Raw genomic sequence first — 12,586 nt, 5'->3', positions numbered from 1 at the left:
TTTTGCGATTGGGTGTGTGATGCGTGTATGCACGTGAATTTGTTTACCTCTTTCTATTCTGCAGGCAAAAATCATTTGACTTTGAACCATTAAATTTGTCACAAATAAATTTCTGTGGGAGGAAAATGAACTTCAAGACGCCTTTTTAAAAAAGTATTTTTAATCAGAATTTTAATCAGTGCTGTCAAAAGTAATCAAGAATTTGGTATTTTTCTGCAATTAATTACAGAAATGTTACAGCACAAAAATAATTTTCGCAACATTTAAAACCCAAAAAAAATATACTTTATATATAGATTTAAATAAATAAAACGATTTGAGAAAAATTGTATTCATTAAGAGAAAATGCTCTTTTATCATAATTTGGGGTTTGCTTTTAATGTCTTCTTAAGCCAAGTAAAATTTATATAATGTTAAAATAGAAATGTAATATAATAGGTTATGTTACAGTTATAACAAATATTATACGGTAACTGTAATATAACCCACATAAATGAATTTTGACTTTTTGTCCAAAAAAGCTGGTAAATAAAATAAGTAAATCAAGCAAAGTAATTAAGAGGATAAACTAAAATTGTGTGAGGATTCGAAAGCAATTTTAATTCTGAAAGTAATTTTTGAAAAATGCTAGATATCACAAGTACTTCATTTAAACTTCTTCTATTTATGAAATATTGTTCCGTCTAAAAATTAGACAAGATTAATAAAAAAAAAAAAAAAAGATTAAACAATTTTTTTAAAGAAAAAAACTTTTTGTCTTAGCTATAAAATAAAGAAGAATTTTTTTTTAAAAAAAAACTTATCTTTACACTGTCAATCATTTATTTCGAATTAAAGTATTACACCCACCCTTAAGATATGTAACTACATTGTTATTATAGTATGGAATTGAATCGAAATGTTAATTTAAGAATCGAAATGTAAAACTAGATAACATATGCTTTTCAAAAATTTACATGCACTGTAAAGTAAGAAATTGCTTGATTCAGTACATTTATTTGGGAAAAAAAAATGCAATATCTTGAGCTAGTATGGTAACGACTGGTTGACGAAAATCACCAATTATCATTATTTTTCACAGGTTCTTTCTTGTAATGCATTCATTAAAATAATTCTGAGTCATTACACTTTAAACATTTTAACCCATCGAGCGTCGGCTGTCCAGCTTAAGAATGTTCTTAAAACGGCCGCAGTCAAAATAAAGGTTGAACACAATTTACTAGAAAAGAAATTGGCAGAACGTTCCTAAACCGGCCTGGTATGTTTTTGCTTTCCCCTGACCATTAACAACAGGGGGTAAACTTTCCCGCGTCTCGACCATCGCCACCCCCTAAACACCGGGGATTTTGAATAGGACTGACTGATCAATCAAGTAATAAATCTGTCGACGCAGAGTAATTGCCATGCGGTTTTTCAACTAAGAAGTTGGTTTTCGCTCTGAGAACTAAGAACTTCTCTTTTAATCTGCAATGTTTGCAGAAAATAGAATTTGTTCAAAAATAAATTTAAAAAAAAATCCGCAGTATGATTTTATAAATTTTTATTAGTAATAGAAAAATTTGTTTAATAAATTATTTAAAAGGAATTATCATTCATCAAATTGCATTACGAATATAATACATTCTTTTTACTGACATTCAGTGAATTTTACTTAAGTTTTTTCTAATTTTTAGTTGTAAGCCTTTTACTCACATATTTGGTATTCGAAATGAAAATAGCATGATTTATAGCTCCCTGATTGAAATAAATTATAAAAAATTATTATTAATTTAAAAATACTACATTCATTTCGGATATAAATCTGTTATAATCTGTTATTGAAAATTATAAATAAAAATTTATAAAAAATTTTTGTTTATTTTTTGATTTTTGTTTTTCATTTCATTTTTTTAAGTTTTGAAAAATAATAAAACAATCTTTTGTCAATATATAGTAGGTGAATATTTTAATGATAATATGTTGATGAAAATATTATTAACTTGAATATTTTTGACTAATTATCTTATTTTGAAATAATTAAAAAATAAGTTGAAATAATAAATTTTTAATGTTAATTTTAATGCTAAAATAAGAAAACATAGTGTATCCATTTACTCACGAGGCTTATATCTGATAAAAATCATCATTTCATTCATATTTTTAATAAGTGAATATTTTGAATGTCAATTTCTTATATCATTCCTAATTTTGTCACAAATCTTGGTAAAAATGACTTATAGTCAGTGCAGAAATATTTTCATAAATCCAAGCATTTCTCTGGCGTTAAATATTGCGAAGAATCTTTCTTTCATCTAACTCCATCAATGAAATCAAAATTTCAACTGTACCCATTTTATTAAGTTACAACATTATGATTTTTTATGAAAATTCGTAAATTATCTCGTAGATAATTTACGAAAAATGAGACTTAGCTGCATGTGTCCAACAGTTAAGAATTACCCTTTCAGACTCTTCCTTCCATGCTCTTCATTTCTGAACAATTCAAACGAATTTCACTGGCAATATTTATAAGGTATTTCGCTGCATGTGAATTTCAAAAGGTAGATGCACAATAAAATAAATGAAAAACAATCTAGAGTAAGTAATCATAACTTCAATAACGTTTAAAACCAGTGAGTGAAAATTAAGGTTTTTATTTCATTGCAACAATAAAAATACTTGCTACAAATTTTGGCACACTCATTAAAATAAAACAAATTATAGATATTAATGAATCTGTAATTATTTTATTATTTTACCAGTTCCTTATTTTTCCAGTTTGTGCAAGAAGGGCAGAAATTCTTCATTTAAATGATCTTATCCTCCGGTCACAAAAATTGGATGGGAGAAAATTTGCTTAACAATGGCATTACATATTAAGAAGGTTGTGCTAAATCAGAAATAATATATATATATAAGTTATTTTATATTTTTAAGAAAAATAGAGATAAGCGTGAATTGTTACATCATAGAATTAATTAGCAAAGACAGGTCGGAGAATCATGTTGGTGTGATAAAGCAGCAAGTTATTGGTGGTCTAGTCACAGATGACTCATCGTGGTCTCATGATGTTAAAATGTTCTCATAATGTTAAATGTCTCATGATGTTCTTATCATCTGTAACTACTTTTTATCAAAGCAAAAATAATATTCACAAATAGCTTTTTAAAAATTCAAACGCTACTATTTTCGTAAATTATGAATTTTTAAAGCATAGTAAAAATTTTAATTAAAATTTTTCCGTGGTAATTCGAAGAAAAGTAAATTAACTAATTTGACATTTGTATATTAATTTATCGAATTTAAGCATATTTTACATCAATATATTTCATTATGGAAGTGAAATTAAATTGTCTTCATTGTTGCTTCTATCATTTCAACCTAATTTTTTTCCATTGTTGATATCAAGATATGATCCAACTAATTATTTAATGCTGAGTATCTTTCAGTGGTATGCTTTTGTTAAAAATTCTGTTATACTTTAGATAAAGTTCAAGTGCAGAATCAAGCATTGGTGAAACATTTTTAGATCATTTTTGAAAATTGCTATTAGGATTGCCCTTAGGAAGTGCATTAGAAATAAATTTCCTAAAGGAAGCAATTTTTCTATTGGAAACAATCTTCAGTAGTATCTGATCAATAGCCGAATTTCAACCAGAATATAAACAAATTTAGTAAGAAAACCCACTTGCATTGTATTAGTGAACAGAGAAATCGAATTTTTTATTTTATTTTTTAGTCATTACTTATTATTGAATATATTAAGAAATACATCTTTAAATCTTCTATGAAAAAAAAACTTTAATGGATATGAAAATCAAAAATAGTAGAGCACACACTTTGTTTGACATAAAATCTAAAACTGATTAAAGAGCAAAGCTTAAAAACTTTTTTTCATAGATTATTGCCATAATACCCACGTTAACTTAATAAAAAGAACACCGCTTTCAGGAGTGATGAATTAATCTTTTGAATCCAAGACTCATAAATTTCAAGAATGGTAAAGATTAAAAGAACTACTCAAAACCTCTTTCAAGAATTAATTCTTGTCTTGCTGAATGCCTAGCAAGGGAAAATATCCTCCCTTTCAATGCAAGATTCGTATTAAAAGTACTTCTATTGTACAATCTGCCTGGCGCATGTTCTATATAACCCATTTTGAGACACTAATTTTCCTTGAATAGGCTGTTGTTCACCAGATGTAACACTTCTCTTTGTAATGTAACTTGGGCAACTTTAAGCACTAAACCTACCGACATTTTACTGCTTGATTTGATCGTAAAACTTCTTTTAACAATGCGAACAAGCCGAAAAACTACTTTCACATAGAGAAACACATGGATTTTCTTACCGAATACTAGCAATTGAAAGGAACCGAGATCCATAGATAAAAAAAGTTCTGAATCCACAGCCTTGTGATACGTTCAAACAGTTAGAAATCGTATCAGCCTTTAATGCATTTATTTAATTTCATTAAATAGTTAATGCTGTTTTATTGCAAAGCAATAATTATAATTGCACAGATACATTCATTAATTCTATTCTTCAAAGCAATATCATACACATCATCCAATTTTGAAGAATATAAATAAATGTTTTCCATTTATTAAATATATTTTCTTTCTTTCATATGCCAAACTTTTTTTAATAGTCCTTATTATTACCAAGTAATTTTTTTCATTTACGCTTTTCGCAGCCCGTCACAAGACACAACTCTTCCTCCCATTTGAATGTGCTTTGATTTTTTTATAGAGATTTTAAATATATATTTATAATATAATTATATATTTTAAAGATATAATTTCTAAAAAAATATTTTTTATATTTATAAAAAAAGCGGTTTTTTTTATAACCTGAGCCCTCTCCCCCCCCAAAAAAAAAACGAAAGACAAATATGATTTGCAAAAACCAGTGAACAACGCTTGTATTTAAATAGTGAAATAAAAAATAATATTAAGCAGTATAAGAGAATAATAGTAACTACATTTATCAAGATACTTTAAATAAAAACGTCTATAAAAAAAATTAAAAACGCTTTTACTAAAAACTCATTCTAAACAGTAAAAAATAAATAATTAGATCCAAAAATTTTCAAATTTGCCTTTCATTACGTATTAAATGCTTGGCCAAAATCTATATACAAAGCTTAAACAATAGTTAAAATTACATTTATAAATAAATATTTGTCTCGCTTAATAATTGGGATGAAAATAAATTTAAAAATTTTATATAAGGATTTGTTTTTTTATATTTTACAGCATTTTAATAAAAGTATTATTAAAAGTTCAAACGTACTTTTTTGCGAACTAATCACAATCATTAACTGTTATACATGATTATGACATGCAAATATGAGGGATTCCCTACCTTTAATAAGTATAATAGTTTTCATTTGGATATTAAATTTGTGGCGAAATAATGAAATATCCAAATCAGAAATGAAGTATACAGCTCATATCACCAATCGATCCTGCAATCGCGAATTCTTACGAAAAGCTTTATTTCCCCTTTTCGGGAGTTCGTTCCCCTAATTGGAGGGACCACCCAAATTCTAACTGTCAGCGAAAACCACAAAATGACCTTAACAAGCAGATGACCCACCCCGTTTATTGCATTTAAGGGGGAAAGCATTGACGACTTTCTACGTTGGAGCCGGGTTAATAGCAGTTTGCGGAAAGCAACTTCCTACGTTCCAGCCGGGTTCAAAACAGTTTTCGGAAAGCAACTTCCTACGTTCCAGCCGGTATTCAAGAGACACGTTGGAGCGACTTTCTACGTTCCAGCCGGTTGAAGGGTTAATAAATCTCCGAATTTTCCGATCATTTATTACAGATAAAACGTTAGGCTTATTGAAAATGATAACTACAAGATAAAGAACAAAGATTATCAAAATTTGGCAGAAGTATCAAGTATGATTATTTATTTATTCCACTCATTTTTATGAAAAGAAAAACCTTTGGTCTATTTTAAGAAAATGTTCCACATAAAGCATTTGGATTCATATTCTTTAAGATAATTCATTCTTCCTGAATAGATGAGTCAAGAATTAACGAGTTTCTTGGATTTTTTAATTTAGGTAAATGAAAACTCTCCTCCCGCATATCCAACTTCTTGCGAAATGTTTTGTTAGTGAAAACTTCAAATTATTAGCACTCTGTTTAAACATTTTGATTAAAATTTAAAATTTATTTTTCTATCATTATGGCATCTAATAACATGCCAGCAGTTTCTTTGTGCTAATGAAGAAAGTTACTCTAAAATTACTATTTTTTTAAGTTATGTAATTTTAATTATTTATGTAAAATATGAGTCTCTTTATACAAATTAACTTTTATAATTATTTTCTTATTTTCCTTTCTGTTAATATATAACTGCTTTCAATATGTATCGAAAAGCATCTGTATTGATTTTTATTCATTTGCTCTTAGTTTAAAGATATTAACAGACAAAGAGAATTGATATTAAAAAAAACAAATAAATTGATTTTTGCTACGTAAAAGATGAACCTGATTTGAATTTAGCGCTCGAAATTGTAGCCAAATGTGGTTGGCGAGTGCCTAAATATTTGAGTATGGTTCGAGTTGAAGTTGAGGTTGATGAATTATTTTACTGGTTTATTTTTACCTTGAACAAAACGAATCTCACGCCAGTGAAGCCAGAACTGAAAATGGAAGATTTAATCGATTTTTACCTCTAGTACGACATAAATTCCACGTGAAAGGGGAAAAAGCAAACATTACAAGGACAAGGAAATATGAATGAATTCTTCAAGTATATGATTTATGAAAAACTATATTCACGAATTTTAAATGAAACATCATTATAAATAGCTAAACTTATCTAGAGATTCATATATGTATCTTCAAATTTGTGAAAATATTAAAACTAAAAAAGAAAAAAAACCACACATTAGAAATTTTTTAAAGTCTAGATAAATTATTTTTATATTTAGACATTAAATTTTGCTTAAATGATACAGCGAGGTTGTATACTTGTCATTCTTTAAAAAATAATCATGTGATTTTTTTTTAATCACGTGAATTCCTGTTTTATAATCAATGTTGCATTCTAACTGTAACTTGTATTATTTCATATAAACATAAAATACAATAACTTAAATTATGTCGATATAATTCTAATGCCGTGATTTTTTTCTGAGATTTATCCATTATTTACCATGAAATTTTTTAATCCCAGTAATCAAGTTCGATGGAGGTCTATGATAACCTTCATCGGCATTTAATCATGATGACTACAAAGATGCGTTTCCATGTAAGTTATAGTAATTTGTTTTAAATGTGTGTGTTCTATTTTTAATTATAATTTCATTCACGTTTTATATGTAAGTTTGTTTACGTGTATACACCCCAATTTTAGTGACTTAGTAATTTAAATTAATGTTGTATTTTAAATTATGTATGTATTTAATCAATTTGTATTTATACAATTTCAAATATTTGAAAATTATTTGTAGAGGAAGCAAAGATTACTTCATAAAGAAGAAATAAATCGAATCTGAAATTATTTGAGTTAACGGAACAAGAGTTAACTCATTATGGCTTCTGGTGGTATCGCCCCACCACGAGTTTCCTATATCTTAGCTGAGTTAGAAGATGTTGATGCTGTTTTTGTACCAATAAAAACAGCTAGTCGTGTCAAGGTAAGCGGAATATATATGAGAGCACATTTCAATGAAAACTGTTTTATTGTTATTTAACATTCATGATTTTAAAGCTTACCATTCATATTTAAAATAATTTTTAAATATATATTTCTTTTTTATTTACATTTCCAAAATTGTTTCAATTTCTTTAAGTTTATTCATAATGAATAATTATCAGATAATTTATTTAGAAGTGTACACCTTTTTCTTCAGCATGCAATTATGAAATACTGAATGGTGGATGATAAATTATTATTCTAGAATTAATTGATGTCAATTTTGTTTTCTCATTTTCTCTGCATTATTATAACTTTTGGTGCATGAATAATTATTACAATTGTGCATGAATAATTTAAAGCAGGATATTTTATATCATAAATTTAGAACTAAAAATTTTCTTTTCTGTAATCTGGACTGGAAAAGTTTGCTTTTTTTGTGTGTGTAATGAATTTTGTTGTGTTAGGCAAATCATGTATTATTGTATTTAATGTTGTATATGCCTGATTGCTGGAATACTATTTTTATAGTTTTGATATGCATTAAATAAAAGTATTGTTTTAAATTAAGTATTCAAAATATTATTAATTTCTATTAACTAAATTGTTAATGTTTTTAAAAACTGAATTATGCTTGAATAAAATTTTAAAATATGAATTTTTTTCTCTTATGTAAGATAACAATTAGAAATGTATAATTTACAAGTGAATTTTTTCTATTTTTGTCGGATTTATTATTATATCATATATTTTAATACATCTCCATTTTTTTTATTGATTTATCATGTTTACTGCATGTGTAGTTGTAAAAAGAAATTTTTTTTCTTTAATTAGACATGATAAAATTTCTTAGATATTTGGGTAGCAATTATGACACCTAAATAACTGTAAATAATCTTTTATTTGTTCATTTGATTTTTACATTACATCTAGAAATTATAAATTTAACTGGCATTTAAATTAATTAAAATCTCATTGTAACAGATTAAAAACAATGATAATTATAATATTATTTTAATAATGCTATTTTTTAATTTACATTTATTAAAAATTGCTGCTTTTTTTTGCAGTATTTTACTTAAGTTTTTTAATTATTGCAATCCATCTTTATATTCCTGACAATATAAAAAAATCTTTATTATTTCAATTCTATATTAATTAAAATTATATAGATGCATTTGTACTTCTATTTGTAAGTTAGATGCTAATTGAGTTCACAATTTACCACAAATATTAGAATTAATGAGTGAAAATTGAAATGTTATGCTTATGAATTTTGCATAACATTTTCATGTTTATTCAATGTAAATGTAAAATCTAGGTTGTTCAACCTAAATATTTAAATTTAAAAGAATGGCTGCTTTTTATGATAAATGACTTTTATTAACAAAAATTGCATTGATAATCTTAGCAGTTATTTTAGATGACGAATTTATTTCTAACAAGTCTGCCTGTGTAATTTTATATTTTAGCGCTATTAGCAGTATTAGTAAAATCACATTATAAATAGAAAAATGAATGTCTGTGCATAATGGATGATCTGATATTATCCACACTTTCAAACATAGTTAAGAAATTCTTAGAAAGCTTTTTTTTTTTTCTTTTTTTCCTTCCTGTTTAAGATGTTTATTATAACAGTTTGAATTTATTTTGAAGTACATATAAAATTATTGAAGTTTCAGTCGTGATTAAAATGTTTTTAAACAAGGCAATTTTAAATTGTTTTTGTTTGAAAATTGTAACTAAAAAATTTTAATATTTCTTTATATGTTTCATAAACTAAAAATATCATTACTGTTTTTATTAAGTGAAAAGATATTCCAAAAGTTCATTTTTTTACTGTGTTTAAAAAAATAATAATGTACAGTTTTCTGCTTATTTTATTATATTATGTGCTAAGATTTAAAGATAAAATACTACAAATACAACTTTTTTGCTCATTGGTACATTTAAATTGAACTAAATGTTGATTCAAATGAATAAAAAAATTTGAAGTAGATTTTAAATATATTTTATAGCATTTTAAAATATTGTCACTAATTCATTAAAATCTTATTAAAGATAATATAATTTTATTTATATGGATATTTTGTTTATTCACTATTAATTTAAAAGAAAAAATCCTTTTTACTTACACATTTCAGAATATAATTACTTTAAATTTCACAATGAAAACTTAGTCAATTATCTACATAAATTTTTGTGATCCTCTTCAAATTTTGACATAGCATATCTTTATTAATTCATTTCTTAATTTCAAATATTTCTCATTTCAAAATCTATTTACTTATTTTGGCATCGTCTTTCTGTAATTTGCCATTTACTAGCATGACATGCTGATTTGAATTTGATATTTCTAAAATTATCTTGGAATGAAAGCATCTAAAGCTATTGTCAAAAATATTTGAAATATCTATTCATTGATTAGAAAAATATTTTGAAACTGGAATAAAAAGGATTTTGATGCGATCAAATTTGGCTAAATCTTCCTAATACACTTTATTCTATCAGTGTGGTAAGAATTCCCTAAATGACTAAGGCCATGTCATCTATCCAATCTGTTTCATTTATGAATTGGGATTAAAATTTTGAGTTTGTTGCAAGAATCTTGTTTGAATTTTAATCCATATTACAGATTATTCTCTATATGCATTGTATATAAACCTAGTATTTCTTAATAATTTTGAGAATACCATAAATATATTTCTTTGGATATGATATTCAGTTTCATCTAAAAAATAGAAAATTAGAATTCTTAAAAACATGAAACCTATGATTTTAATATGTGATAGATAATTTTAGTTCATGATAGCCATCTTTACTAATTACTTGCATTAATATAAAATTTTCAGCAAATTTAAACTAGCCAAATAATTTGTATGAAATATGTAGCTTTTACTTATATATATATATATTTATTTCAGTATACTTGCTTTGACGTGTCTCGTCATTATATAGTTTTTGGAACCAATGCAGGAGGAGTTGTTTTTTTGCAACATGATACTCTATCATATATAAAAACTGTGACTGCAAAGGTATGCTTTTTATATTAGTATGTCTTATTGCTCTATTCACATTTATTGTATAGATTATACTCTACTGATGATCTATTATTTAGGTTTATTTGCTTTCTACACTATTTTATTAAGTAAAAAATTTAATTATTCATATGAATACTTCACTTCTTAAAATTTGGGTTTTCAGAATATTAATGACATCTAAAAATTTATTTATAGCTTCATTAATGTCAATTCAAATTCGAAAGGTTTTATTTTACATCATTATATTCTGGTTTGCATCAATAGTGATTGTCCTTTTGAGATGTGCCCCTCAGATAAATATTATTTTTGTATACTTAGTTCATGTCATTTTGTAAGTGAATAGTAATGATTATTCTTATTTAATTTTATTCCTTGTCTTTTCTGTTGTGTAATGCTATTTTTTTGTTTCAATGGAAATAAAAAATATTTTTATTTAAAAATCATCATTTATACTTTCTTAATCTTCCGACTCCCATTTCGGCTGAAATGGCTGGTCATTCAGAAATCCACAGAATAACGAAAAGGCCATATGCCTACTTCCTACCCCTTTTTAGAATAGGATCATAAAATGGTGTGAAGTGATCTTATCTTTCTGACAATGGTTGCTTCCTTTCCCACTATCACTGTTGATGTCTCCAGAAAGTATTTGAGGCCAGATGCTTGATTTACATTAAGCTTTCTATTTGCTAATGATTAAAATCTCTAAGATGTTGGAAGATAATTTTTCATGGGTTTACATTTTGTGTTTAGTAACAATTCTGTGCTATCAAAAAGCATTTGAAAGGGAAAGGAGATGTTTTAATTTGGTTACGTTGAGCACTATACCAACAATATGTGTAAATGTTAGCTAGCAAGAAAATAGTTTATACAAGTGAATATTCTCTATCCTGTGTTGCATCCTGTACTGTTGTGTCATTTAAAGTTCTGAGATTTTTAATAAATTTTGATAATTTAATTTGGAAATGAATGTTGTTGTTGTTGTTTTTAAATTTATCTACATATATCTGAATAAGTTTTGAAATTTGGAGCTTTATTCTCTTTAAATATGAATAAATAACTTTAAACAATTGTTTTGGAAATCAATTCATTTAAATTTAAATAAATTAAAGATTCTCTTGAGTTTTAATAATGTAAAATGTTTACAGTGAGTGATCTAGATTAATTATTCTTAAAATGAAAAAAAAAAAAATGAGAACACTTTAATGATTAAATTTTGATGCAGCTATGATTTTTAATTTTAATGAACATGCATGTACCACTTCAAAGTTTTGTTTCTGCATCAAATACATCGTTCATTAATTAACAAGTTATAATCATATAGAATGATAAAAAATAAAACTTCTAGATATTGTAAAATGCTATTATAATTTGTACATGACCCCTTCCCATTTGTCAATAATAGTTTTGATGTGAAAAGCACAGTGATACAAAAACCTCCACAACATAAACAAACATTTGTTTGCAACATAGGGGAGGGAAATATTTATCTTCTATAGACCGTTTTGGATTTTAAAAGAACTACATTTCAAATTGAATTCAGTCAGTTAAAGATATATTATATTACCTTATTAGATCTTTAAAAAAACATTAAATATATATGTTTTATTTGAAATTTATTATAAATTATATAAACACACAAAATGAATTTTTGATATGTGTTAATGTAAATTTTTAAATTGATATGACTTTCCTTTTAGGAAGGTCCTGTCTGTCAAGTTGCCTTGTCTCCTGATGAAAATGTTGTTGCTTTTGCCACTAGGTAATCTTTTTATAGTTGTTCATTTTCACTAAAATTAGAAATTCTGCTGGAATTTCTCAAATTTTCAGAATTTATTTACACATATTTGCTTTAACATGAATTATACGGAATTCAAAATTATATCTAATTTTTTATGCTGTAATCGTTT

General features: G+C 25.8%; 2 protein-coding genes across 3 annotated transcripts in view; one reads left to right on the top strand and one right to left on the bottom strand.

Moving 5' to 3' along the window:
- LOC129966586 (troponin T-like) overlaps positions 1-10,625 on the bottom strand; it is a 110,285-nt gene extending 99,660 nt beyond the window's left edge. Inside the window, exon 1 of the mRNA XM_056081064.1 lies at positions 10,620-10,625. The gene's annotated coding sequence lies outside the window, so the exon portion shown is untranslated. The remainder of the gene's footprint in view (positions 1-10,619) is intronic.
- The window catches only part of LOC129966585 (BLOC-2 complex member HPS5-like), a 33,927-nt gene continuing 28,433 nt past the window's right edge, over positions 7,093-12,586 (top strand). For both annotated transcript variants that reach the window (XR_008784274.1, XM_056081060.1), the window contains exons 1-4: positions 7,093-7,251; positions 7,454-7,639; positions 10,563-10,673; positions 12,377-12,438. Coding sequence is in view for 1 of the 2 variants with exons in the window: in XM_056081060.1 (XP_055937035.1) it covers positions 7,535-7,639; positions 10,563-10,673; positions 12,377-12,438 (278 nt within the window). In the remaining variant the exon portion in view is untranslated. The remainder of the gene's footprint in view (positions 7,252-7,453; positions 7,640-10,562; positions 10,674-12,376; positions 12,439-12,586) is intronic.

The sequence above is a fragment of the Argiope bruennichi genome, chromosome 4, assembly GCF_947563725.1.
Source record: "Argiope bruennichi chromosome 4, qqArgBrue1.1, whole genome shotgun sequence".
Lineage (NCBI taxonomy): Eukaryota > Metazoa > Arthropoda > Arachnida > Araneae > Araneidae > Argiope > Argiope bruennichi.
Note: the sequence above shows the minus strand (reverse complement) of the source record. Positions and strands in the feature narration are given on the sequence as shown.